At 41.2% G+C, this 26,563-nt stretch overlaps 2 protein-coding genes across 7 annotated transcripts in view; both read right to left on the bottom strand.

Annotated features, from left to right (window-relative positions):
- The window catches only part of EPHX1 (epoxide hydrolase 1), a 43,154-nt gene extending 32,677 nt beyond the window's left edge, over positions 1-10,477 (bottom strand). Inside the window, exon 1 of one of the 2 annotated variants that reach the window (XM_020786641.3) lies at positions 10,283-10,477. The gene's annotated coding sequence lies outside the window, so the exon portion shown is untranslated. Of the gene's footprint in view, positions 1-2,867; positions 3,072-10,282 lie in introns of those variants that run through there. The other variant, XM_020786642.3, reaches the window with a different exon arrangement.
- Positions 10,478-16,414: 5,937 nt separating this feature from the next.
- Positions 16,415-24,727, bottom strand: SRP9 (signal recognition particle 9). 5 transcript variants are annotated; one of them, XR_013540363.1, is made up of 4 exons: positions 24,342-24,679; positions 23,050-23,118; positions 22,205-22,843; positions 16,415-17,768 (listed from the first exon to the last, which is right to left on the bottom strand). XR_013540363.1 is itself a non-coding variant. In XM_020786604.3 (4 exons), exons 1-4 carry the CDS (start codon positions 24,540-24,542, stop codon positions 17,649-17,651), a joined length of 309 nt encoding a protein of 102 aa, XP_020642263.2. In that variant the 5' UTR covers positions 24,543-24,706; the 3' UTR covers positions 16,415-17,648. The 5 variants fall into 5 exon arrangements, 4 of the variants coding, with proteins under 4 accessions (XP_020642263.2, XP_072847037.2, XP_020642264.1 ...); XM_020786604.3 differs by having other exon boundaries at positions 22,796-22,843; positions 24,471-24,706; XM_072990936.2 differs by having other exon boundaries at positions 22,796-22,843; positions 24,342-24,670.
- Between the last annotated feature and the right edge of the window lie 1,836 nt (positions 24,728-26,563).

Here is a 26,563-nt window from a genome sequence, read left to right as displayed (position 1 = left end):
AGATCAATAAACCTGTTGTATTGGCAGCACGTGTCTAAGATACTTGGTATAGTGTGGACTAGATCCACTGGTGGCAGCATAAAAAGAGGCAACACATCCTGAGGGTGGACCTGTGCTTGGGGAGAAAAAACAAGGGACACTAGGGGGATGCAACAGTGACCTTTTCAGGGTTTCCCAAGCAGGCAGTACTCAGAAATGGTTTACAGTTCCCTTCTTCTGCGGGCACTATGGGACTATGCAGTATGGTCGAGATCAGACGCTCTTCTCCCAGGAGGCACAGTGGATAATTGAACTCCCAACCTCTGGATCTTCAACTAGATACCTAAACCATGTATCTATTCAGACAGCTATGCTAGTTGGATCATACTGTTGCTTTCATGTGAATAATTTGTTTGTGTGTACAGTATATTATACACACTTGATGAATCAAAAGAACAGTGTGTCAGGTCTTGATGTGGACAACTGACTCCTCTAGGAGTCTTGTAAGATTTACAGACCTCCCAGGCAAAGAGAACAGATTCCATGATTTGTCATAGCTGACATTATCCCAGTAAAGGGTTAATACCAGAACAAAACGAAATAATCAGTCACAAGCTGTTTATAACCTCATCTGGGTATCTCATTTTAAGTGTCTTCATTGTTGTAATCATTCCAGGCCAGGCCAGAACTTGTTATTTCTATGCAAGTTCTATTTATTTACATCATTTCTACCTTCCATGCTTAAAAGTAGCAAATCCAAAAATCTATCAAAGACAGTCTTACAGCTATGAAAAAAAACTATATGCACATACGCTTAATTTCAAAAGTCATATTAAAAAATAATATGCAAAAATAATAGGCTTAAAATACTTAAAATCCATAAAATCTGAACTTAAGCTTTGAACAAATACTTGTTCGGAAATACACATTAGTTGTAAACTTACTGCTATACAAAGTCCAGACAATAACTTTATTCATGCTTTAATCAAAAGTAAAAAAATGTTAAAACACAGGCTCTCATAGCCTATAATGGCAGAGAATACATCTCTATATTCAAACTCCTTAAGACAAAATCATAAAAAAACAAAAAGTCTTATAATTTTCAATGACAGGAACGAAAAGTATTTAAACTTAAAAGTAAACTTAAAAGTAAAAATATACAAAATCAAAAGCATTATTTAGCTCTAAACATGTAATTGGCACACAATAAAACATTTTCTCTAAAAGAGAAAATCTCGCCCATCTTTTTCAGACTTTATCTATGTTATTCCTGTGATTATCTCCTGGCTCCTCTCAGTCCATACGCATTTTCCCATTTGTTTGCAAAAAGCAGGTGGTTGAGATTCTTGGGAAATGTTCTTTGGAAGATTATCTCTGTGGGATGATCCCTGGCTTTTGGAGATGTTCTGTAAACATGATAGAGATCTATTTATATACACTCGGTGTGTCTTAAACAAAACGTTATGATGCCAGACTTTGGCTTTCCTATGGGTAAGCGATGCCAGCTTCTCCAGACAGCTGTGGGTTGACTCAGCTGGGGTATGAGCCAGCTAGTAGCCAAGGTAGATCCTAGTCAGGCAAATGCCCCCCTCCTTGGAATAACTTGCTTAACACCATATATGAGCAGTACATTCTGAATTACTGTTGCATGTTTTTATATTTAAAATGTTCTGTTCATAAATATTACTGAATATTTTATGAGTTCATACTCTTCCTTGTTACCACATTGTATAAAGGAATTGTTATTTGTTATGAGGCTAAAACGTATAAAATGAACAGCGCTTTTTCTTTTCTACTGGCTTATCGAAAAACAAACAAACAAACAAACAACCAAACAAGCAAACTTAAAACTCCTCTTAAACTCTTCTGTAAAAACTTCTTCTGTACCATACAGTATATGGTTATTCTCAATACAGGTTTCCAAATCTGTTTTGTTAATTTTCATTTTATAGGCAAACATGACTTAAGCACTCCATTTTTTTCTTTGTCTCTGTTTACATAACATAAGCATAATTGTTTGTTTTCACGAAACACAATGAACTTCCTTCTGCCACCTTATTAGAGTGTTTTTTTTGTACCCAGCTGTAATTTTTCAATACCTTCACTTTTTAGGCACCTCTCTGAGGCACATTTTAAAAAGACTTTTAAAGTTTTAGAACAACACCTCTGCACACCATTCAAATTATATTTTCCCCTGCCACATATTCCTGTTAAAAATCCATATTTCATAAGTGCCTATAATGTGAACATGCTGGGAAGAGAAGCAAATGAAAACAATCTTACTCTTGCCATTATAGAAGGACTTGCCAAAGAAAATATGGAATAAAAATGCATTCCTTCAGTAATCAACAATGCCAGAACTTTCATGAACTCAGACAGAAAGTAAGAATGTTCAAAAATTTATTCATACTGTAGTCATAACTAAGTAGATAACTTTGAGGAAGAAGCTAGAAAAGAGAATAACATGTTTTAAACATCTCTTCCATTTGGATTTTTATTTTCAACACTTAATTACAGTGACAAACTAAAAGAACGAATGCCATAAAACACACATGGGGATTGTGTTAACAATCATACAAGAATTACCAATTAACTAAGAACTATACAAGAATTAAACATCCAGGAGGCAAAAGACAAAAACAAACAAAGAACATGGATCTGAATACACTCAAAGGAACAAACAGAACCAACATATGGGCCAAGACCCAAAGACTAGTTTTAGACGTACAGTACCTTGGGCTTGCCCATTTTTGACTTTTTTTTTCTCAGAGCACAACACTGTTTTAAAAATGCAACATTCTATTAATGCTAAGGCAAGGACATCCATTTAAGCCAACACAACCAACTCTGCCCTTCCCCAGAAGCGGTCAGCCACAGAGTTTACTTACTTCTGCTTGGGATAACAGGCCTTTCCTTTAAACACAGAATATCCCTGAAATTCAGCTCTTGTTCACTGTCATACAGTCAAAACAAAGAGACACAAGGCATTCTTTTCTAAACTTCCACTACAGGCTGACCTAGTGATGTGTGATGAGCATGGCCGACTTCCAAAAGCTTTAACTACACAGCTTTGTAACCTTATCTACATAGAGAAAGGAATGGGATTAAGTTCAACAAAATGAGCATTCTCTGTGCTTTCTAGCTTTCTGTCTGACTGTAGCCCAGCAACTCCCAGAAAGTTCAGAAAGAAAATAGCTTTATTTATTTATTTATTTATTTATTTATTTATTGGACTTATATACCGCCCCATAGCGCTATAAGCACTCTCCGGGCGGTTTAGCCTGGATTACTTTCTTTTTAACCTAACAGTAAAAATCCAGGAAGATAATAATGTGAAAATACACACATTTGATCATCTACTAGCCTTGTGTGAGGTACAAAGTGCAGTTCCACACTTCATGTATCATTAATGGCAACAGATCCACTAAGTTTTAGCGACTGTGAGCTCCTGAGTTGGAAGAAATTATGCGACTGACTTCCAGTTAACATGAAAGTTCTGTCAGTAATATTTGATCTGTTACAGAAAACCACTGCTTAGTATGACGGAGGGGTGAGCAAATATGTAAGTGTATCAGCCTTGAAAAGATATATTATAGCAACTGGAACCTACTAGCATCTTCTGACTGCTAGAGATGAGAAAGAAGTTGGTTACTTACTGCTGGCTATATTATTAAACACTGTTCATGCAGATTCCAAGAGCAGTTGTCCCTAGGTCACAGACTTCTGTCTTCAAGAAATATTCTCGTCAGTTTTCAAAGGCAAAAGAAAGCTTATGCATTCCACCAAAGTTTTAGGCGTTAATATGCAAAGAAATCCGTTACAGGCCTATTGAGAAGTCGTACTTAGTTCATCAGACAACTGCAGTCCCAGCTACACACAAAATTGCTGTCTTACTAATCTTTAAAAAAAACAACAACAAATTACTTTCCTTAAAAATGCATGTTTCTCAAAAATATTCACTGGTCCTTAATTTGGACTGTTACTGAGAACACTCGCAACTATTACATTCATTGTATGTAATAGTTTTTAATTTATTCTCGAAGGCTTGAAGTTTTTAATGTATTCCACTCTGACAATTTATTCTCACATGGTTTACCACATTAAAAATAAGCATATATGTAAACGGAAGCATACAGTTGGCTTTTAGACTTTCAGATGGCTACGTGGTTAACTATAAAGAGCCAGTGTGATGTAGTAGATAGGATGTCACATTAGATCTGGGTTCCAATACCTGCTTGACCAAAGAAACTCAGTTGGTGAACGACACTAATAAACTACTCCTTGAACATCTCACATACCTCAAAATCCCTACTAGGGGTCACCATAAGTCAGAAGAACAAAACAGTATGATAAACTATTACTTTGACAAAGAAAATACATACAGTATTCTATGATATACAGCAGGACCCCTATATTATCCGAGGATTGGTTCCAAGGAGCCCTTGGACACTGAAAACCATGGATAATAGCGAACGCTACATATAAATATAGCATGTTAAAAGGAGAAAAAATAGATTTTTTAAAGAAATAGATATTAATTTTATTGGAACCAAACAAATCATTCACTGATTTTTTCCCTCTCATATTTTAAAATAATAATAAAAATAAGCATAAGTTTTGGTGATATCAGTGTCTGCAACAAAAATAATCAGTACACCATTTCTTGCATGGACTTTTTGCAAACAAGCTTCCTTCTATTTCAGGAGATGGTGTTTGTTGTCCAGAATCTTCACCAGGCATCCACTGTTTCCACAAGCAGGGCTTCATCCATCTGCATCTTTCAAAAATTTCCTCTGGAAAAGGTTTAAAATATTCTGCTGCTTTGGGTCCTTGTAAAAGTAGTAGTCTTTGGCTTCAGAGGTCTCAGAGAACTTGGCTTCATATAGGTCAGCTTCACCTAACAGTCTAATCTTCTCTTGAATCATAAGCCATAAATATAGTCATCGGCTGTGCCTTTCACAACCAAATAGTAGATATTCACAGAACTGGTTTGCCTAGTTCGGTGTGCCTGGTCTTCGGCTTGGATCAAAACCCCAAGATTCCAGAACAGTTCTGCAAACACAACCAGATCAGCAGACGAGGGAATAAGCCCCATGTTAGCAGCTGTTAGAGAAAGGACAGCCACAGAGTGCTTCTCAGAGAGCACAGGTTGCTGTCCTCTGAAGATGCCGGCCACAGAGAAACGTCAGGAAGAACAACCTTCAGAACACGGCCAAAGAGCCCGAAAAACCCAGAACCAGCTTCTCAGAGAACTGGAACTTGTAGCAGAGAGACTGATGCTCAGCTGAGGGAGTGGAGCCATCAATGTGAATGTACTCAACCTGCTTTTTCCCCAGCTCCTCAGTGATTGCACCCGGAACTAGTTTGGGATGGCAAATACCAGAACTTTTTCTCTTTTCTTTTCCCAATAAATCTAGGATATATTCTATGATAGAATGAACTTTGGCTTCTGCTGTCCTGTTGTAAAAAAGAACAAGAGCTTCCTTCTCTTGTTGTTTATTCTTATAACCCTTTGTCATTTCTTTTATGGAGGCTGCCAGCTCAGCCTTAGTTCTTGCATTAATGCCTTCAGGAGCAACCACCACTACTTTGTGCTGCTTTGCAGGGAGTTGGGAAAGCAGGTCAGATTTCAGTGGATGGATCATGAATTCAGAATTTTTTTCACATGGATTACCAGTACTGGCCACTAGAGAGAACCAGAAACCATGCTATGTATTCTTATCTAACAATTATTCATAGCATAATCTCTGGCTCCCTCTAGTCGCTGGTTCTGGTAATACATGTGAAAGTAGTTTTTCTGTTTTTTTTTTTTCTTTTAATATTTTCAGACCATGGATAAGTGAAGCTGTGGATACTGATCCCAAGGATACAGGTGTCCTACTTTAAGCCTAGGGATAATAATTTACAATTACTATGAAAAAGTAATAATAATCACAAAATTAATTAAAGAGAAATACTTAGTTACAGAGAGACTTTTGTGGTCCCAAGCATCAGGTACAATTCTGAATCTTACGCAATTCTTCTCATGTTGTCTTAATACTAGAAAAACTATAGCTGACAGCTCTGTCTTTTCAGTCCAGACATCAGAGGCATTGCATATCTATATCTAGGTCACTCTTCTCCCATTTTCTGCCCTCTATATGTGTCTAACTACAGTTCTTGTTATCACAACCCATCTACCAGAATGACGGGCACAACTCTGAAATGATGGGAGCTGGAGTCCACAATACCTGTTAGGCTGCAGTTGTCCATCATTCACATAACAGCTCACACATCCACCTTTGCTAATGTTTACCGGCAACTGACATACAGAGATATGTTGCTTCTGGTATTTATATCCATACAAATTAGTAGCTATAGAAGATGTTAACCTCCATCAACTTATCTAAGCACTTTGGAAGCCTTCCATGTTGACAGATATTATATCTTGTGACAATTTTAGGAGAGATAGCAGTATTAGCCTGTGCTAGAATATCAGGCGAAAACAAAATTAAGAAGACAAATACATTGGGGCACCTTAAGAACTGCTATATTTTAATGTGTGCTTTCACTGTTTGAGGAAGTGAACTTGTCCACAAAAGCTCATATTAAAATATAGCAATTAGACTTTAAGGTACCACAATATTCTTGTGACAGTAGATTTCACAATTCAGGCAGGCACTGTGTGCAGAATGACTTCCTTTTGTCTGACCTGGAATCTTCTACCTTTTGGCTTCAGAGGGTGAACCTGGGCTCCAATATTATGAGAGAGGTGGGAAAAGACTTTACTCAACCCTACTTTCTCTGTAATGCATCATGTGTAACATCACATTAAACAATAGCTGTAGTGAAACTGAGAGGGGTTTTACGGATGAGGCAGTGCCTTTTCCTATGCCCCAGCAGAGATTAATCCAATTCAGGGTGTCAGTAAACAGACAGACAATTGTATTGAGAGCAGTAAAGTGAAGAATTTGTATTGTAGCAATATTGTAGCAGTAGCAATACATACAGAATACTCCTTTCTTCAGTCCTTTGGTCATACAAGTAACAGCAACCAACGTCAATCCATTTACCATATCATAAATTAGTCCTTGGTAAATTCTGCTTTGTAAATCAATCCTGCAGAGTAACTCCTCCTTCTCTCCATTCAACCCACCCCCACGAAACAGTGTTCTGAGGCTGTCAGCTTTACTGCCCCTTGTGGCCAATTGGAGATTAGCTTCTGTAGGCTTCTTCTTTACCATTTTGTTTCCACAGCTGTATAATATCTGACTGGTAGCTTGTTGCTAGCACAGCTGTAGTCTTTTGTCAACTCTTTCTACAGAACTTTCTTACAAACATTGATCAACAATTCTTACAGGTATTTTCAAGACCTGACAGAAACAGAATGTTTTTGTTTTAAGTCTTAAGTGGTAGAACTGAAACGTCTGAGTTTCTCTGTTGAAAAATAGACACTAGCAGATTGTGGAGATCTGAAATGATTCACTGTCATGTGATTCAGTAGGTCAATAAATATTCTTCTGCCCCCAATCCCTATGGAAGGACAGCCCTTAATTTGACCATTCCCCTTCTATTCCCTATCTGTGCTTCATATGCCTTATACTTAGGAACAGCAAAAGAAGTATTTTATGACCATAATTTTTTAAAAATGAAAACAAAACAGTGATACTTTTGGTGGATATGAACTATACATGCATCCCCAGCATAAACTGCTATCTTGTGAGGTGTGACCCATACACACTGCCATCATCCTAAAACACTTTATTTTTTTAAACTCAGAAATTGTATTGAGGGATGTATCTCATCAGAGTGAAATGGAAAGAAGAGAGAATCGAGCAAATTTGTTTTATATTTTTATTTATTAATTTTTTTTCCAGCACATCTAGTTGCTGGGCCACTACTCTAGGCACCTAACATATCATAGCAACATAATACAAATAATAAAGCAGCAATAGTAATCTAATAAAACCCCACTCAAATGTGCTGTTTGATCAATAAATCAGTACATATTTTAAAAACTACTGTATTTTTTCATGTATAAGACACCTCAATGTATAAGACACCCCCCCACACTTTTCTATCCCAACATTTCTTTCTTTGCAAGAAAGAGGAAAGTGGAGGGGGAAAACACTTTCCTTGAAAGAAAGTGAAGGGGGAAAGCAGGAATCGCTTTCCCCCTCCACTTTCTTTGCAAAAAGCTGCTTTTCCGCTCCACTTTCTTTGCAAAAAGCTGCTTTCCCCTTGCAAAAAGTGAAGGAGAAAAGCAGCTTTTTGCAAAGAAAGTGGAGGGGGAAAGCACTTTCCTCACAAGAAAATGGACGGGGAAAGCGATTCCTGCTTTCCCCTTCCACTTTCTTGAGAGGAAAGTGCTTTCCCCCTCCACTTTCTTTGCAAAAAGTGGAGGGAGAAAGCAGGGATCAAAGTGCTTTGATCCCTCCCCCCTCCTTACTAACATGTATAAAACGATCCTCAATTTTTCCTCTAATTATTTTAGGAAAAAGTGTTGTTTTATACATAGAAAAATACTGTAATACCAAAATAGGAAAGAAATGTTATAAATTACAGTATAAAAATACAATAGTAGGCAGCAAAAAAGAGAAAAGTTCAAAGTTCAAGAATGCTGGTGATCATAAACAAAATTAACATAGGGTAAGGTTATGAAAGCCTGCATAAACAGCCACGTTGTATGTTGTTTCCTAAAGCCATGAAAGGAAGGAGCCAGTCACATCTCTAACAGGAGAGAGTTCCATAATGATGCAGCTACCACAGAGAAGGCCCAGTTTTGAGTAGTTGATTTCTGGACCTCCCTCAGGGTGGCCACCCGTAACATTCTAGTATATGAGGGTGGGATGGGTAGATGCTTTTAAGGGAGAGGCACTCAGACAAGTAGCAAGGTCCTAAGCCGTTAAGGGCTTGAAATGTCAGCATCTTTGAACCTGGCCAATGCAAATGCACTAGGACAGGTGATATATGATCATATTGAGATGTTCCAGACCAGCCTGGCTAAACCCAAACTGTACCATTACTCCGTGAGCAGGCCAAGGTGGTAATCTTACTAACCATGATGGAATTTTTAGATAAAATGGCAACTCCTCCTCTCCCCGACTCTTAAGTCTGCCCTGACAGATGGACTAACAGATGGAACAATCGGGGGGGGGGGGGGAACAAAATTTGAAAGAGGGCTACCCCTCCCACTCAGGTCTTTGTTGTGTAGGTCAAATGAAGCAAATGTAGCCATTTGAGGATTATACCCTGAAATTAATGATAAGATAAATACTATTTTATGAAACAACAAATAAACTTTCAAGTTCTCCGGAACTTTTCATCAGGCTAAATGCCAAACAATGTAAAAAAAGGGGGTGGACCTGATGCCAGAGCCTTGAAGGTTGCATTTAGTCCCAGCTTTACACAACAGTGTGGCAAGAGGTCCACACATCTCAGTTAGGCTCCATCTGGTCCAGTGATGCTTTCCAGTTACACCCTGGATTGCCCACAGGATTGTTCACCTTTACTGAAGAAGCTACTAATGATCAATTCATATGCATATGGCTTCCCCACAGGATTGCTCACCTCTACTGAATAAGTATCAAGGGTGGTACACCCATATGCATATATACACCCACAACTTCCTTTGCACCTGCAAAGGAAGCCAAGGTTCCTGTATCTGCATCACTTGAGCAGGGCTGTCAGTGAAGGTGTTCACAGAATCACACACGCACATAGTGACATGCATACCTACATACGTTTTCTAGAACGGACCAGCAATTCTGGAAAAACGGAAACCTGCAACTGTACTCTGACCTTTAGCTGGCCTCAAATCCCCAACGACTGCAAACAGAGCCGGTGCCTTTCTCTCCGACCTGTTTCACTGGTTACGATGTCAGTGAGCTCTAGAGTAGACCCTGGAATCCTACCTCCTTCACGGAGCGTCCCAAAAGATATTTAACAGCACTCGTCTCGAAGGAAACAAAAGGGATAAATTAAAGTAATTAATTGCGGAAATGGGCAGGGAGAAAAACGACTCCGAACGTTGGCCGTGAGATACAACGTCCGAAGAGCAAAGCGGCTCTCAGGTGGAAAAGACCCAAGGGGAGACAGAGGCTTCTGTTGGGAAATAGGTTTCCTCCAACAGATCCGCCAAAAAGAAATACCACGGCGGTCTCCTTCTCACCTCAGCCTTTTCCCGCGCGTGGGAAAAGCGCCTTGGTGGCTGCTTTTTTGCGCTTTGCGCGAGCGCTCTCCACGCGGGACAAACCCAAGAGCTGCTCCCACAAGGTCCCTGCAAGGTTTCTAGTACTGTATAAACCAACGGAAGAAGTCTTACGTGCAAAACCGCGTCAGCCAGCCCTCGTCGCTACTCTTCACCGAGCCCCGTCGCCTCAGAAATAAAATGGGTGACACAGACCTTGCTCAAACCGGCCGAATTATTTAGCCAGCCGACTAGCCGGTAGACGGGCCCGCCCTCTCTCCTGCGGCGACGGGACTAACACCGCCCCGACCGCCTCCGGCTCCGCGATGGAAGCGCCTGAGCCCCGCAACTGATAAGGAGCACTCTGGGGCCTGTAGTTCTTAGGGACCGCCGGGTAAATCCTCCATGTGGACCTACGAAGGTGTTTCAACCCACTGGCAAATTTCCCGCTAAAGACGGTATCCAGAAACGCCGTGGTCGACTTCGCAGCGCAGAAATAGGATGAGGGGAATTAGGATTACGGGAGGATGGTTTGTGCGCTTTCCTGCGTTGGATTTATCATTGGGGGGAAATGCCAGGGAATTAGATTATTTCCCCATGGCTGCTGGTTGCTTCACGCGGCTGTTTTTTTTTTTTCTGGTGGAACTACAAAACGTTGGCAAATAAATTGAAATACAGATGTTGTAGACCTTGTTTCAACTCCATTCAATCCGAATGGAGACAGCAGCCAAGAAATTGGAAGACTGAGACCAGGAAGGGTAGCAATGAAGAAACTAGAAAAGATGATCAGGTGTAAGGGTGTATCACTGGAGATCAAGACGTCTTTTATTTCCAGTCACCATATACAAGTGTGAAAGCTGGACAGTAAAGAAAAGTGACAGGGAAAATAATTGATTCCTTTGAAATCTGGTGCTGAAGGAATGCTTTGTGGATACCCTGGACTGTTAGAAAGACTAGCAAGTGGTCCTAGATCAGATCAAGCCTGAAGTACTTCCAGAGGCAAAAACGTTGAAACTGAGGCTGTCATACTTTGGGCACACCAGGAGAAGGCAGGATTCTCTGGAAAAGACAGAAACACAGGAAAGGTGGAAGGAAGCAGGAAAAGAGAAAGACCAAATACATGATGGACTGACTCCATCAAGGAAGCCACAGACTGGAGATTTTGGAGATTGCTCCATCATAGAGCTGCCATAAGTCCAAGGCAACTTGATAGAACATATTATCTATACTTTGTTAACAGCACCCAGAATTGATGTGCAAGGTTCATGTTGCTGGGAGATTCTGGCATTTGCCACCCAAAAAACTTTTTCCCCAAGGTCTATTTATTCTCTTCATTTCAGAATGAAATCAAATTATTCCAGTATTCACTCAATGTGTAATATATCAGCCATGCTGAAAGAATTTTCATAAGTTCTTCATATTAAAGTTCATATTAATGTTTCATGTTTTCAGATGCCTGTCTTTGTATGCTGACTTAATACCTGGCCACTTCAGTTATGGACAGGCTTCTTAGGTGCTATTAAATACTTAACACAAGTGTAATTTGCATCTTTTGGCACAAAAACTGAGCATTCACTAGTTTTTGTGGATTATGCAAAATAATTTATCTGTACTAATATGAGTTGTGACGATTGCCCCACGTCACTCCTGTCACTCATATTCAGGATCTCATTTGCATGAGCCTATGAGAGGAGGGGTGGAGTCAGTGGATATAAGAAGGTTTGGCAGAAGAGATGAAAAATAAAGAATTTGCAGAAAGAGACATATAGTCAGGGAGATAGGACAGATACTAATAGAGATAAGCTGGTCAAGATAAACAGCTAGAGCAGGTGGTGATTAGTTATGTGGCAAGATATATGGCATGTTAATGATTTGATGGTATGCATTGAATAAAGAATATCTGTGACTCTGATTAAATTTAATACATTTCAATAAATAAGTTATGTTGGCAGTAACCAGACAAGTGTCTGACTAAAGTTCTTTATATATTGTGGATAAAGGAAATCCACTGGTGGCAGTGAGGAAAAGAGGGAAGTCCCAATTGGTATCTGCTGGTGGGATGACATAGTGTGAGCCCATTGTTTGGAGAAACAAGCAGGGGTCATGTGGTAAACGTCACAACAATCTATTTGGAATCAGGGTTCTCTCCATTCCAGTCATGCTTATATTGTTTCTGAGATGGGAGCCATACAATTATCCCACAGGAGAAAAATGTTTACTGGAGTCTTAAGGAGTGACACATCTATCATGACATAATTTTTCATGAAGCAACCCCATTTGATCAACAACATGTGGCGTTCCCTGAATTAGCAATGCATACATGGGTTAGCAATTTCAAATGGGTATAATCAGATTTTTTTTGCAAAACAATGCAGGGATAATTCAAGTACTGTGATTTAATTACCAGCTTCTTGCATTTCTGTACTCCCTACTGTTTACATAATTATTATTATTATTATTATTATTGGACTTATATACCGCACCATAGTGCTACAAGCACTCTCGGGGCGGTTTACAATTTTAATTATACAGGCTACACATTGCCCCCCCAGCAAGCTGGGTACTCATTTTACTGACCTCGGAAGGATGGAAGGCTGAGTCAACCTTGAGCCGGCTACCTGGGATTTGAACCCCAGGTCGTGAGCACAGTTTTAGCTGCAGTACAGCGTTTTAACCACTGCGCCACAAGGCTCGCTGTTAACTAACCTTCACATATTTTAATAAATTGGCAGTACTCTATGCATCTGAAGAAGAGGTTCATGGATAATAAAAACTTATGCCAAATAAAGCTAATAATCTAGCTATTACAAGATGTTGTTGTCGATGATGATATTCTAAGAAGCCTTATTGTGTAGCACTGAGAAACTCCAAACTTACTAAGTTGATAAGAATTTTGTATCAAAAATTATCTAACTTTATAAATGTCTTCAAGAGAACCAACTATAAAAAGACTGATTAAAAAGTTAGGAAATGACTAACTATGTAAAAGCAGTTCATAAATAAAAAACAAGATGTTGTTGTTGCTTAGTCATTAAGTTGTGTCCAACTCTTTGTGACCCCATGGACCAGAGCATGCCAGGCCTTCCACTGCCTCCTGGAGTGGGTCAAATTCATGTTGGTTGCTTCGATGACACTATCCATGCCTTTTCTCATCCACTGTCGTCCCCTTCTCTTCTTGCCTTCACACCTTCCCAACATCAGGGTATTTTCCAGGGAGTCTTCTCTTCACATGAGATGGCCGAAGTATTGGAGCTCAGCTTCAGGATCTGCCCTTCCAGTGAGCACTCAGGGTTGATTTCCTTCAAAATTGATAGGTTTATTCTCTTTGCAGTCCGGTGGACTCTCAAGAGCCTCCCTCAGCACCACAATTCAAAAGCATCAATTCTTCAGCGGTCAGCCTTCTTTATGGTCCAGCTCTCACTTCCATACATCGCTACTGGTAAAACGTGGCTTTGATGATGCGGACCTTTGTCGGCAAGGTGATGTCTCTGCTTTTTAAGATGCGTTCTTGATTTGTCATCGCTGTCCTTCCAAGAAGCAGGTGTCGTAATTTTGTGGCTGCTGTCACCATCTGCAGTGATCATGGAGCCCAAGAAGGTAAAATCTGTCACTGTCTCCATATGTTCCGCTTCTATTTACCATGAGGTGATGGGGACAGTAGCCATGATCTTAGTTTTTTTTTATGTTGAGCTTCACACTATTTTTGGCGCTCTCCTCTTTCACCCTCATTACTAGGTTCTTTAATTCCTCCTCACTTTCTGCCATCAAAGTGGTATCATCTGCGTATCTGAGATTGTTGATATTTCTTCTGACAATCTTAATTCTGGCTTGGGAGTCATCCAGTCCAGCGTTTTGCATGATGTATTCTGCATGTAAGTTAAATAAGCAGGGGGACAATATACAGCCTTGGTGTACTCCATTCCCAATTTTAAACCAATCGGTTGTTCCATATCCAGATCTAACTGTTGCTTCCTGTCCCATGTTTAGATATCTCAGGATATAGATAAGGTGGTCAGGCACTCCCATTTCTTTTAGAACTTGCCATAGTTTGTTGTGGTCCACACAATCAAAGGTTTTGCATAGTCAATGAAGCAAAAGTAGGTATTTTTCTGGAACTCTCTGGCCTTCTCCATAATCCAGTGCATGTTAGCAATTTGGTCTCTAGTTCCTCTGCCTCTTCGAAAACCAGCTTGTCCTTCTGGGAGTTCTCAGTCCACATACTGCTGAAGCCTACCTTGTGGGATTTTGAGCATAACCTTGCTAGTGTGTGAAATGAGTGCAATTGTACGGTAGTTGGAACATTCTTTGGCACTGCTCTTCTTTGGGATTGGGATGTAGACTTATCTTTTGTACAGTGGGGTCTCGACTTACGAACTTAATCCGTATTGGAAGGCAGTTCTCAGGTCGAAAATTTCTTAAGTCGAATCTGCATTTCCCATAGGAATGCATTGAAAACCATTTAATCCGTATCTGCTTTTTTCGTCCATAGAAACTAATGGGAAGCTGCTATTCCGCCTTCTGCCACTAGAGGGGGATATTTTTTTCTTTTTTCCTTTTAACCTAAGATGACTTAGCTTTTAAAAAAAAGAGAAAAAAAGAGTTCATAACTCGAATCTAAGTTCGTAAGTCGAGTCCATATATTCCTATGAGAGCGGTTCGTAAGTTGAAACGTTCGTATGTCGAGCCGTTCATAAGTCGAGACCCCACTGTAATCCTCTAGCCACTGCTAAGCTTTCCAACCTTGCTGGCATATTGAGTGTAGCACCTTAACAGCGTCATCTTTTTAAGATTTTAAATAGTTCAACTGAAATGCCATTACCCCCACTGGCCCTGTTGTTAGCCATGCTTTCTCAGGCTCACTTGACTTCACCCTCCAGGATGTTTGGCTCAAGGTCTGCAACCACACTAGCTGGGTTGTCCAGGCCATCCAGATCTTTCTGGTATAATTCCTCTGTGTATTCTTGCCACCTCTTCTTGATGTCTTCTGCTTCTCTTAGGTCCCTACCGTTTTGTCGGATTATTGCCCACAATAGTAGATATGAATTGAATTGAATTCACCCATTCTGAATTGAATTCACCCATTCCCATTTTAGTTCACCGACACCCGACATGTCAATGTTTATTCTTGCCACCTCCTGTTTGACCACATCCAGCTTCCCAAGGTTCATAGATCTTACATTCCAGGTTCCTATGCAGTATTTCCCATTGCAGCATCAGACTTTCCTTTCACTTCCAGGCACATCTGCAGGTGAGCGTCCTTTCAGCTTTGGCCCAACCACTTAATTAGCTCTGGAGCTACTTGTACTTGTCACCCGCTCTTCCTCAGTAGCATGTTGGACGCCTTCTGACCTGAGGGGCTCATCTTCCAGTGTCATAACTTTTAGCCTTTTGTTTCTGTCCATGGAGTTTTCTTGGCAAAGATGCTGGAGTGGCTTACCAGTTCCTGCTCCAGGTGGATCTAAGTCAGTCTCCCTGCACTGCATAGCCCATAGCTTCTCTGAATTACTCAAGCCCCTTTGCCACGACAAAGCAGCAATCTATGAAGGGGGACAAGATATATTTTACCAAAAATATGATAAACTCAAGCCAAAGCCTTTCCTTGCCAGCCTAACATTCTGGATTTTTAGGGCTGCAAACCATGACTCCTTACCATCTTGATGAGACCATATCTCAATTCATTATAACTTTTGAGAAAACACATTTTCATCCCTCCCTCCATATGTTAACATTCATCTCTTGTTGTATTGTGTATTTCTAGGGGTCATGCACTCTGGGTGCCATTGGGAGCACATTTATATTAACAATCTGTGCTTCTGTTTCTCTAGACAGCTTGATCTTTTACCTTTAAGATGAAGAGCCTCCAAAGACTTGAGCTGATAATTTTGATTTGTCCTCTTGCTTCACAATAGTACGTAAATGCAGTAAGGAAGTTTCTCCTGCTCTCTATACTTTGTGTACACTGCCCACATAAAAACCACATAAAAACTATTACACAATTTACAGAAGATATGTAGCTTGCCTCTCCCATTCCTGTCAGATGCAGATGAAGAGGTTCTCTTTAATGGAAATTAACAAACTGACGTAAGATATATGAAGGATAACTGATCAATAAAATGGACACAGAAGTACAATGCTGAAAAGCACTATATTATTGACTGTGAGTCTAGCAAAGGGCAAGAGTTGATCACTATGATGTGAAATACAAATACAGTATTTATATTAATACACACTTTAAATTATAAGAAAGAAGACACCAGAAGAGGTTGGTTACATTTCTAGCAAGCCTTTTATTTTGCTCGGCTTACCTCAGCTACTGAAGTGACATGAGCCAATACATCATTTTTTTAGTAAATACAACTATATGAATGAACACCAACCAGTAAAAATGACTTCTCAACCACATTAGGATAACATCCAAGGGGAAACAGTGTTCAGAAAAAGTTTAAAACAGACGTCTCCTTTTAATCTAACACAGTCAAGTACATTCAACTTTATAAGCAATGCTCATTGTAGCGGTAGACTTTGCCTCATCTTGACTCTTCTATCTAACAGTATGCAGAACGGCTCACAATATAGCATTATATTGAATATTTGGTGATGACAATTTAATACCAAAAAGTAGCTTGAAAGATGGGACGATACTGTCTGTGGTTCGGGGCAGTCAGAGCTTAACCTGGTGACATCTATTTCCAACCTGTGCACCTACTCTAGTTATGCCAGGCAATATAGGGCAAGCTCAGAAGACAACTGATGGTTTTAGTTCCATGCCACAACACTTTTCTTGTGGCCGAAAGTATGGTGTGATTCAGCAGCCTCTTCTGTGCACACGCAATGAGAATATTAAATTTGTTGTTATGAATACTTTCCTATTACCTATTATTCCATATCAGATTTTGAATATCACTGAACAGCCAACTGATACTGATGATGTTTCGGCCAGTCTGGTGTTTTGAAAGGAGCAGAGAAGAGGCATAAAACAACTAGGATTTGCTGTATTGCCAATTCTACCTTTTGGCAAATGCTATTCGCCAGCTGAATATCAAGGTTTATTACGTCCAGTTTCCATGTTAGTAATTCACTGTCCACCTCAATTTAGCAGACACAGCAACATGAAACTCAAGAAGAAAGAACACACCTCTGTGTGATAACATCCTGCACCCTCTCAGGGGAACATGCTTGCTTCCTCTGTTCTAGACCGAGTGCTGCAGATTTACAAAAGCAAAGGGTACAAATCTGGCCAAACACATGTTAACCTTTAGTATTTCCATCACTGGCTGTACATATTCACTTGTTCAAATAAAAAAATAAACAAATAGAGGCTTTCAAATGAAAGCATATAGTCCCCCAGCCACTCTGAAGTAGACTCTTCTTACGAAACCCAGACTTAGACTTTAATAATCCATTTGCTGCCACAACACTTCTGTTCCAAAATTTGCCCAAATCCAAGTGATACTTTCCTCTTGTAAAATAGAACTAGAGCGTTCATTTTATTCCCAGATATTCAGTCTGTTTCCATGGCAACACTGCGGGATTCTTTGGCTACCATGAGTCGCATTAGTTGACTGTGGAATTTCTCAATCTTCTTTACATCTTGAGCCTGGTCTGTCCTATATAGCAGACACTGGGCAAAAAAGAGGGATGGAGAGACTTAGTAGGGTTTCTTTCAATGTTATAACTCTCATTTTAAAATTTTCTTGTAAGACAGATGCCAAGAAAATATATCATTGAATATTGCTTTAGAAACAATACATTTTGGAATACAGTGTCATTTGCTTTGTATCCTGATAATCTGAGGACACAAAGCTCCATCTTTCACCCAACCATGGCAATTTTTAGAGCACTGTATTTTTAATTTAATTTTAATTGTTTTATCTTTTTATTGTATTCAAATTGTAAGCCACCCAGAGACTTTTGGGTAGTGTGGGTAGCATATGTTAAATAAATAAATACACAAATAAACCTTAATCAAAATATCTCCTTAACTTCTGATGAATTCATACTGGAGCCCTTTAAGAGAAGGTTCACTACTGCTAGCCTGTTCCTATTCCCACATCACAAGAATTTCATGGAACATAAGAAAAACACCAGTTAGCCAACCAACACATCTCTACTTGTAAAAAAAGGGATTTTATACATTCTTCCACCATTAAAAATAATTTAAAAACTTTTTGGCAGTGCAGTGTTCTACATGTCTACTAAGTACATACTACTGCATTTAAGGAGACTAACTCCAAGTCAACAAATAAATAACTGCAGCCTATATTGTCACCCAGTGTCTTATCCTGAGACAAACAGGTTTTCTTTAGCTTAAAAACATAGATTTAAGTGTATTTACACATCTGTACAAGGACAATCATGCTAGTTACCATAGGTATGTTCCAGACTCTCTCTCATGGGCCCAGTCCTCCCAACTGTACAATCATCATGCAACCAGCCCTAATTCTCTTACTGCATATGCACAGAGCAATGAAGCAGAGCTTTCTCAAGTAGTCAAGGGCATATTACAGTACCTTGAGATAAGAATGAAAAGTAATAAAAAGCCCACATAAAGAGCACACCATTTTGCATTAAAAAAAAAATGTTCAGATTCACTCTGGCTTGGACACTGTAGCTAATATAGATTCAGTGGATTTTATCTTGTCCCCCATTTGTTTGGAAGTACAGTGGTGCCTCGCTTAGCGAATGCCTCGTTTAACGATGAATTCGCATAGCGAGGGGGTTTCTGGGGGAAATTACTGCCTCGTATAGCGAGGCTGTCTATGGAGGAAACTCGCATAGCGATGTTTCCCCCATAGTCCCCCGGTGGGCGCTTCGGAGCAGCTGCGGGGAGACCTCTCCCGCGGCCGCTCCGAAGCGCCCGCCCGGAGAATGCCGGCTGGCTGGCCGGCGCTTCGGAGCAGCCGCGGGAGAGGTCTCCCCGTGGCCCCTCCGAATCGCCGGCCAGCCTGCAGGCATTCTCCGGCGGGCGCTTCGGAGCGGCCGCGGGGAGACCTCTCCCGCGGCAGCTCCGAAGCGCCGGCCCCGAGAATGCTGGCTGGCTGGCCGGCGCTTCGGAGGGGCCGCGGGGAGGCCTCTCCCCGCGGCCCCTCCGAAGCGTCAGCCAGCCCCAGCTGGTAGCCTGCCCGGGCCGCCTACCCGAGCCGTTCTCGGACGCCTGGACGTCCGAGAACGGCTCGGGTAGGCGGCCCGGGCAGGCTACCAGCAGCGGGGACAGAGGGGGGGGAATCCGGAAGGTTTCCAGGTGAAAGCCTGGAAACCTTCCGGACACCCCCCCACCCTGCAGCCGCCGCTTGAAGCCTGCCCGGGCCGCCTACCCGAGCCGTTCTCGGACGCCTGGACGTCCGAGAACGGCTCGGGTAGGCGGCCCGGGCAGGCTACCAGCAGCGGGGACAGGGGGGGGGGGGGAATCCGGAAGGTTTCCAGGTGAAAGCCTGGAAACCTTCCGGACACCCCCCCCACCCTGCAGCTGCCGCTTGAAGCCTGCCCGGGCCGCCTACCCGAGCCGTTCTCGGACGCCTGGACGTCCGAGAATGGCTGGGGAAAGCAGCGCGGGGAGGCTTCAAGCGGCGGCTGCAGGGTGGGGGGGGGGTGTCTGCTCCCAGCGACCCCCCACGGCTTGGATCCAAGCTGTGGGGGCAGGCTGAGAGGGTGGTGGGATTGGGATGCCTTTCAGGCATCCCGGGTTTGGATCCTACCCGCCGCCGGTTACCCTAACCGGCGGCGGGTGGGATCCAAGCCCGGGGTGCCTGAAAGGCATTCCAATCCCACCACCCTCCCCCCGCGGCTTGGATCCGAGCCACGGCGGCTACCTCAGCCATGGCCGGACTCTAGGGAGTCAAGCCATGGCTGAGTTAGCCGCCGTGGGTCAGATCCAAGCCACGGGGGGAGGGAGAAAACCGGATAATCCATTCCTATTGGAACGGATTAACCGGTTTCCAATGCATTCCTATGGGAAATGGTGCTTCACATAACGATGTTTTCACATAACGATGTTTTGTTTGGAACCAATTAACATCGTTATGTGAGGCACCACTGTAATGGGTACTTTTCAGTTGGTACAGCCCAAAGATCTTTTCAACAGGTGAAAGCTACCACATATATGCAGCATCGTTGTCCTTCATAGCTTATAAAACCAGCCTGGAGAGGATTAATTTGAGCAGGTAAGGAGAGTCTTAAATGCCTCCTTGGAATAAGGCAGAGTTCCTGAATGTCTAAAAGAGACACTAATAAGACTGTTGCTAAAATGCCCCGTTTAAATCCCTCCACATTGGACAAATACTGTTTCCAATGCTCCATTCATAGGCAAGGCATCAGAGCTTTTGGTAGTTTCTCAGCTTTTGGTAGTTTCTCAGCTCCATAGGCTCCTGGATGAGACAGGTTATCCAGATCCACTAGAGTCTACTTTCAGCCCCACATATAGGACATAAACAGCTTTGGTCACCTTGGTAGATAACCTTTGTTGGCAATTAAGACACCATGAGTGTGTCCTTGTTGATTCTGCTGGACCTCTTGGGAGATATCAACACCACTGATGATCCTTTTGGCATGGGACTTGAAGGCAATGTTTTGCAGTGGTTTCAGTCCTCCCTGGAAGATCTTAGAAGGTGGTGCTATTCTGTTCTGTCCCTCGTTTTATTCAGCAAATACTAGAAACCACTGGAAGAGGTTGTTCAGTTTTGGTGTTTGTTGCTGTAAGTACACAGATGACAACCAAACTCTATTTCTCTTTTCCTTTCAAATTTGAGGAAGCAGTCTCTGTTCTAGACCAGTAGTAGATGCTCCTGGTCAGTCTAAAGGCAAATCAGAAAATAGAGATTCCACCTGTGCTGAACGGAGCTATACTTCCTCCGAACACTAAGCTTCACAACTTAGGCATTCTACCGGATTCAAGCTTGAGCCTGAATGCCCAAATCTTAGCTGCAGGCAGGTCAGCCATTTGCACAGTTCAAATGAGAACATCGGCTGCATTCAGTCCTGGAGACTTCTGATCTGGCTAAACTGATACATGCTTGGTTACATCTGGTTTATATTACTGTCCTGTCCTGTCCATGGGTCTGCCTTTGTAAAGTGTTCAGAATCTCCAGTGGGTCCAAAATGCTGAAGTCAAGATGCTGACAGGAACCATTTATAATTAAAAGAGAAATTATTTCCTATTATAATTTTCTTATTAATCTAAAATATCTGCTTTCTTTAGCTCAGAACACTGCAAACACTAAATTATAATAGTTGTTGAGCTTTGGCCAATTATGTTATACTGTCCTTTTAAAATTCAACTGTACTCAATAGGTAAAATACTGTTCATGCCAATGTAACAAAAATCTACTGGCATAATATGCCATGCAATATGTCCAGCAACAAAGAACTACATTATACAATTGTGCAATCGCTCACACATCCCCGGTGCAAACTAATGCATTGGCAGATTGTTTCAGGGACAGCACTTCTGCCTTGGTGCTAGCACAACTACCATGGGTGCAACCTCAAGTTGGGCAAATGTAGCTGCACAACAGGATTTTGGCCACTGAATTTTAAACCCTAATATGAAAAATTAGGATTGCGTTTTAAAAAGCACAAATGCTCCCTGCTGAAAGCAGGTAGTAAATTTTCCAATTTCAGCAGTAGAAAGTTTGATACAGAATAAACCTTGTTAAAAACAGAAAATAAAATTTACTTAGGTTGTTGTCAACTCATCACACGTTTTTAAGCAAAATCAACATATCATCGAGAGAGCACACAGATTTTTGTTCTTTCTACGTCTTCTAGAGCTTGATTCTCCAGAAGTACAAGAAACATATTCAAAATATGTTCTTCATTTACAGTTGATTTTATGATTGCATTTGGTTTACCAGTTTTGCTAGGGTGAAGCATTTCCATTTAGTTTTTCTCTTAGAACAGCTTATTTGTTGTGCTGTAACTGGGATTTGGATTAGGGAAATAGACAAGCACAGATCTGTAGATTGTTCTATGGTAGTTTTAACCATCAAAAATCAAGCACTACTATGACTGGATGCAACTCCTTTCAAATATTAGATAACAGGAACAAAGAGGAACACCCACCAACTTAATGCCTTAATCTGTGAATTCCAGAAGCACCTGGCTGGCTGCTTTCAGAAAGTGGACTGGGTAGGATGCACATGTCATCAGACATGGAAAATTGCTGTTATGTAATAAACCATATGCAAAACTGGCCTTCCTGTGAACTTATTAAGAATTTATTAAAATAGCTTTCAATGTACAATACACAGAGACTGTATCATCCAATACCAGTAAGTTAATTTAAAAGAACAAAACAGAGAGCAGGAACATTAGTATTATAAAAATTCACACATCAATTCTGAGGTAGTGTTTCACACTCTCAATTTCAAGATATAGAACTTTTTCTTCTGCCACTCCAGTGCCACAACACATGGAAAACGCATCAGCTGTGCCCACAAATTTGCTTCTTTGTGGAGTTTTCAGGGTAAACGAGACAATATATGTGAGCTGCTGCCAAAACCCATCAATATTTCTTTGTTTTAACACAATTTAAAAAAAACAGCACAAGGCAGTTTCCAGTTTCAGCAGAGTGAACAGCAGAATGTTGAAGGTTGAAAGTTGCTTTACACTTTCCTATTATTTAGACAATCATACTTCACAAGCAATACTTACCATCAACGCACACCTCTGAATGAACGAGCTGACACCCTGATCTCTTCCCTGAAAGTGGGAAAGAAGCTTGGCAGATGCAGTGAGATTTTAAGCACACAAATGAGAGAACTGGTTAAGTACACATTCTGCATAAACAACTTTCAGCACTGGTTTTCAGATGAATCTAGAGGTTTAAAATGCTGTTCTTACAAATATTTTGGTATGACTATTAGAAAGTTACACTGCAAAAGTCATGCTGCAAATCTTTTACTTACAACAACATCATCTGTTACTTTGATGCACAGATTTCCATCACAATGCCGGTATTTGAGTACCACACGTACCTAAAACAACAAAAGCATCAATTTACAGCTCAATAAGTGACATCTCTATGTCCAATGTCTCTACACAATAATCTTATTGGCTTATAAAGTACAATTCTTTGATCTACCACTGAAACTTAGTTTGCATCCCATTCATTCTTTTTTTACTGGTACATCTGCACAAACAGATGTGCCGTAGTCATTTGGAGACTGAAAATAACACACATGTGGATACAGTAGCATTTCATTGTCTTCTATCAATTTGTATTTGCCACACATATCTAGACAAGTGGCCACGGATGGTCTGTGGACTGAGAAAAAGTGTGTCTCCACCTCAATTTGAAGGTGAACCTCCCTTGGTGCACAAAATTGTGGCCATGTATAAATCCACTCTAATCCAGTAACACTGAAATGTTTCTGAAATTGCTTTTATTTAATTCCGTTAATCCAACTGGCCCAAAGAAAAAAGAGAATCAAATTTAGCTAGGCCCTGGAAAATGTTCCATGGAGAGGCTGAAGTTTAAACTTTGAACCATATATAGCGAGAGGGCACATCTAGCAAGATGAATAAGTATTTTGCTCCACTTGTAATTCAGGACAACTCAAGACATAACAGTAATTATTACTATGAGATGTAGTACTTTCAGAGTAGTTTCAGGATAAAATCCTGATGTTCAGAGAGAATGTCCTGTAACATACTTTCAACTGTAAATGTCACCAAGATCTTCTAGAAAGCTGTGAACACAGAAAGCTCCCCCACCCCATTCATGCCATACAGGACAAGATCACTGCCTAATATAAAACAAATTAGGGAGTTCTTTCAAAATCTAATCAAAGTTGTCGATTTGGAGGCACAGGAACAAGCAAGAAAAATATAAACGCTTGGAATATAATATGCCAGCTGTAATGACCTATGAAAACTTACGATTTTGGGTGTATTTCTTTATGCAATCATCTAAGTATTGCCCAATCTCAGTAGAGCCATCTTAGTCTCACACACACTTTGGAGTGGAGGCCAACAATTTCACAAACCAGCACAAATACAGAACAGCCAGCAGGTATTATTTAAGGATTAGCGACATCATCACAATATGGGGATCACTCATATTAGGTAGAATAAAGGTGTAACACAAGAGAAAGGAGCATAAGGTTTTCCAGACACTGTTGGACAGCTGCCACTGCCACTTTAGCCGAACACTATCCGGAGGGCCACCCGTTCCCCATCCTTTCTACGATACGTGCACCGAATTGTCAGGCGACCCCAACAGCAGCCCGGCCCCCATCTGCTTCCACGGCTCTTTCAGCCAGGCTCGGTCGGCTCCTTTCAGAGTCGCTGCCTGGTCCAAGCGACGCCTATAAGCCCATCCCCGCACCTTCATGGGATCAGACAAGTAGAGCTTCTCAGCAGCGCGGCTAAACTCTTCCCAGGTCTGATAATGCGGCATGGCTGGTCCACATACACCAGGAATGTACAGCTCAGCGTTCTGCCTCCCCAAGCAGAAAGATGGCGAGCTGAGAACCTCCCGACTCAAGCAACAAGCATCGTCATTGGCCTAACCAAGGGCTCTCGCCAATCCCGCAGCCCGTTATTCAGAATTCGCTTTCTCCTGTCCCCGCCTCTTCCGGAACTAGGCGGTGGCGAGGGAAGAGAGAGCGAAAGAATGCTACGGCGAGACTATAACCGGCTTCCGAAGCCTCTCTGAGTTCGCAGTGCCCCCTCATGGTCGGAAGGGGCAAAATATCTCGGGCGGTCGCAACTATTTGCCCCTAAAGTTTGAAAGGCCGCTGGTTTGTCCAATCTGAAAGAAGTCGGACAGTTAAGAAGCGGTGGATTCTGCTTTACTTTACTTCAGTTTGTAGATCTTTGCTGAATATTTTTCTTTTCTTCAGAACATTCCTTGTTTTCTACTCCTGAAAAACTGAAATTTGTTCAAGCAATAAAATTCAGTTATGCTTATGATTTTTATTTAATCAGTATCTGTAAGGCTTCCCATAACTAAACATGAACAGAATCCTACTGAAGTTCACATAAGGTGTGCATACCTTGGCACAAGTAATTGTGAGAAATCAGCAAGATGCCTGGACATTTGCCCAGCTGCCTAACCTGGTCAATTAGCTGCAGCAAGTTAAGCAAGCCTTGTGCCAGCACCAAAAAGATTCTGGCCAGTACTGTACGTGTCTCAAAAGTGGTGTATTAAAAAGAGAAAAGACATTAAAAAGACATTAGCTTACACATTTTCATCCTCCAAAGTCCGATTTCATTGCACACATTTATTTGTTTGTTTAAGTATTTTTACCTCACCTTTCTCCTTAAGAAGAACGCAAGTGGCTTACATCATTAAAATACAATAGTTATTTGACGCTAAAAACAATAAGTATACAAATACTAAAAAGGAGGGTGAACAGAAGCAACATCAAAACACATTAAAAGCAGTAAGGCAAAACCATCCATTTAAGAACCCCACTCAAGCATTAAAAGAAATCTTGCCTGAGTGGGAGGGAGTTCCAAAGCCTGGGAGCAGCAACAGTGAAAATCCTCTCCTTTGACTCCATCAAATGCACCTGTGAAGGTGGTTGGACAGAGAGAAAGGCCTCTCCTGACAATCTTAAACCGTGGGCATAAATACAGATTTATAGAAGGCAGACATTCTACCATACTGGCACTGAATGTGTTGTAAATTATGTCCTCAAATTTCAGCCATTTGTCATATGTTTTTAAAAACACAACTACAATATTAATTGGTTAAAGTATTTATAAGGTTCAAAATGAAGTTTGTTTGCTTGTGCAAAGCTTTCCCAAAGCAGTTCCTAGCATAAAAGTTTTTTAAAAAAAGTAAAAGTAAAAGACAGAACTTGGCTAAATAACCAAGTTGGAATGGGCAGGATCAGGCTAAATAGGGTTGCTTAAGTTCGGACAGAGGTGTGTGGTGCAAGATTGGGTGGTTTCAGGTCAGGAAAACACACTGCACCTTATGTGACTGAGATGTCTGGGAGTAGGCTGGTTTGTGCTGGAACCTATGTTGTCTGGTCATGTCCATGTAGTCAGGCACACCGATAACTGAAACACAATACAAGCTAGTCACAATAGCAACTGACCAGTGGTTATGTTATCTGTGGCATTCTGGGAGTTGTGTTCCAAAAAAGGAACTTTCTCAAGATCTACCTGATGTGCACTTGACAGACAACAAGACTGTTGATGAATTAGAGATGCAGATAGGGAAGGCAACTGGAATAGGGTGGACCTTTGGGGAAGAAATGGATACACATGTTTTCTCTTGCTCTGCTTCTTAAAAACTAGCACACAGAGGCAGAGCTACAATGTTCCGTGAACCAGGGGAGGAAAAGCTTTTATTTTAAACTGGATTCAAGGTTTCCAGACAGAAAGATCTCTTATTAAAAAGAACATGACCATCTCCAAAGAAGCCTTCTTTTCCTTTTAAAAAAGGGAAACAAACCCACACGCTTG

This window comes from Pogona vitticeps, chromosome 1, assembly GCF_051106095.1.
Source record: "Pogona vitticeps strain Pit_001003342236 chromosome 1, PviZW2.1, whole genome shotgun sequence".
In the NCBI taxonomy this organism is placed as follows: domain Eukaryota; kingdom Metazoa; phylum Chordata; class Lepidosauria; order Squamata; family Agamidae; genus Pogona; species Pogona vitticeps.
Note: the sequence above shows the minus strand (reverse complement) of the source record. Positions and strands in the feature narration are given on the sequence as shown.

Excerpts from the sequence above, each read along its gene's own strand:
- SRP9 (XM_072990936.2), bottom strand. The coding sequence starts at position 24,542 with ATGCCGCATTATCAGACCTGGGAAGAGTTTAGCCGCGCTGCTGAGAAG. Across the intron at positions 23,119-24,341 it reads TGGGGTCGCCTGACAATTCG|GTACGTGTGGTACTCAAATA; the intron begins GTGCACGTATCG and ends TTGTTGTTTTAG. Across the intron at positions 17,769-22,795 it reads TTCAGAGGTGTGCGTTGATG|TGTCTGCTATATAGGACAGA; the intron begins GTAAGTATTGCT and ends TTTTTTGCCCAG.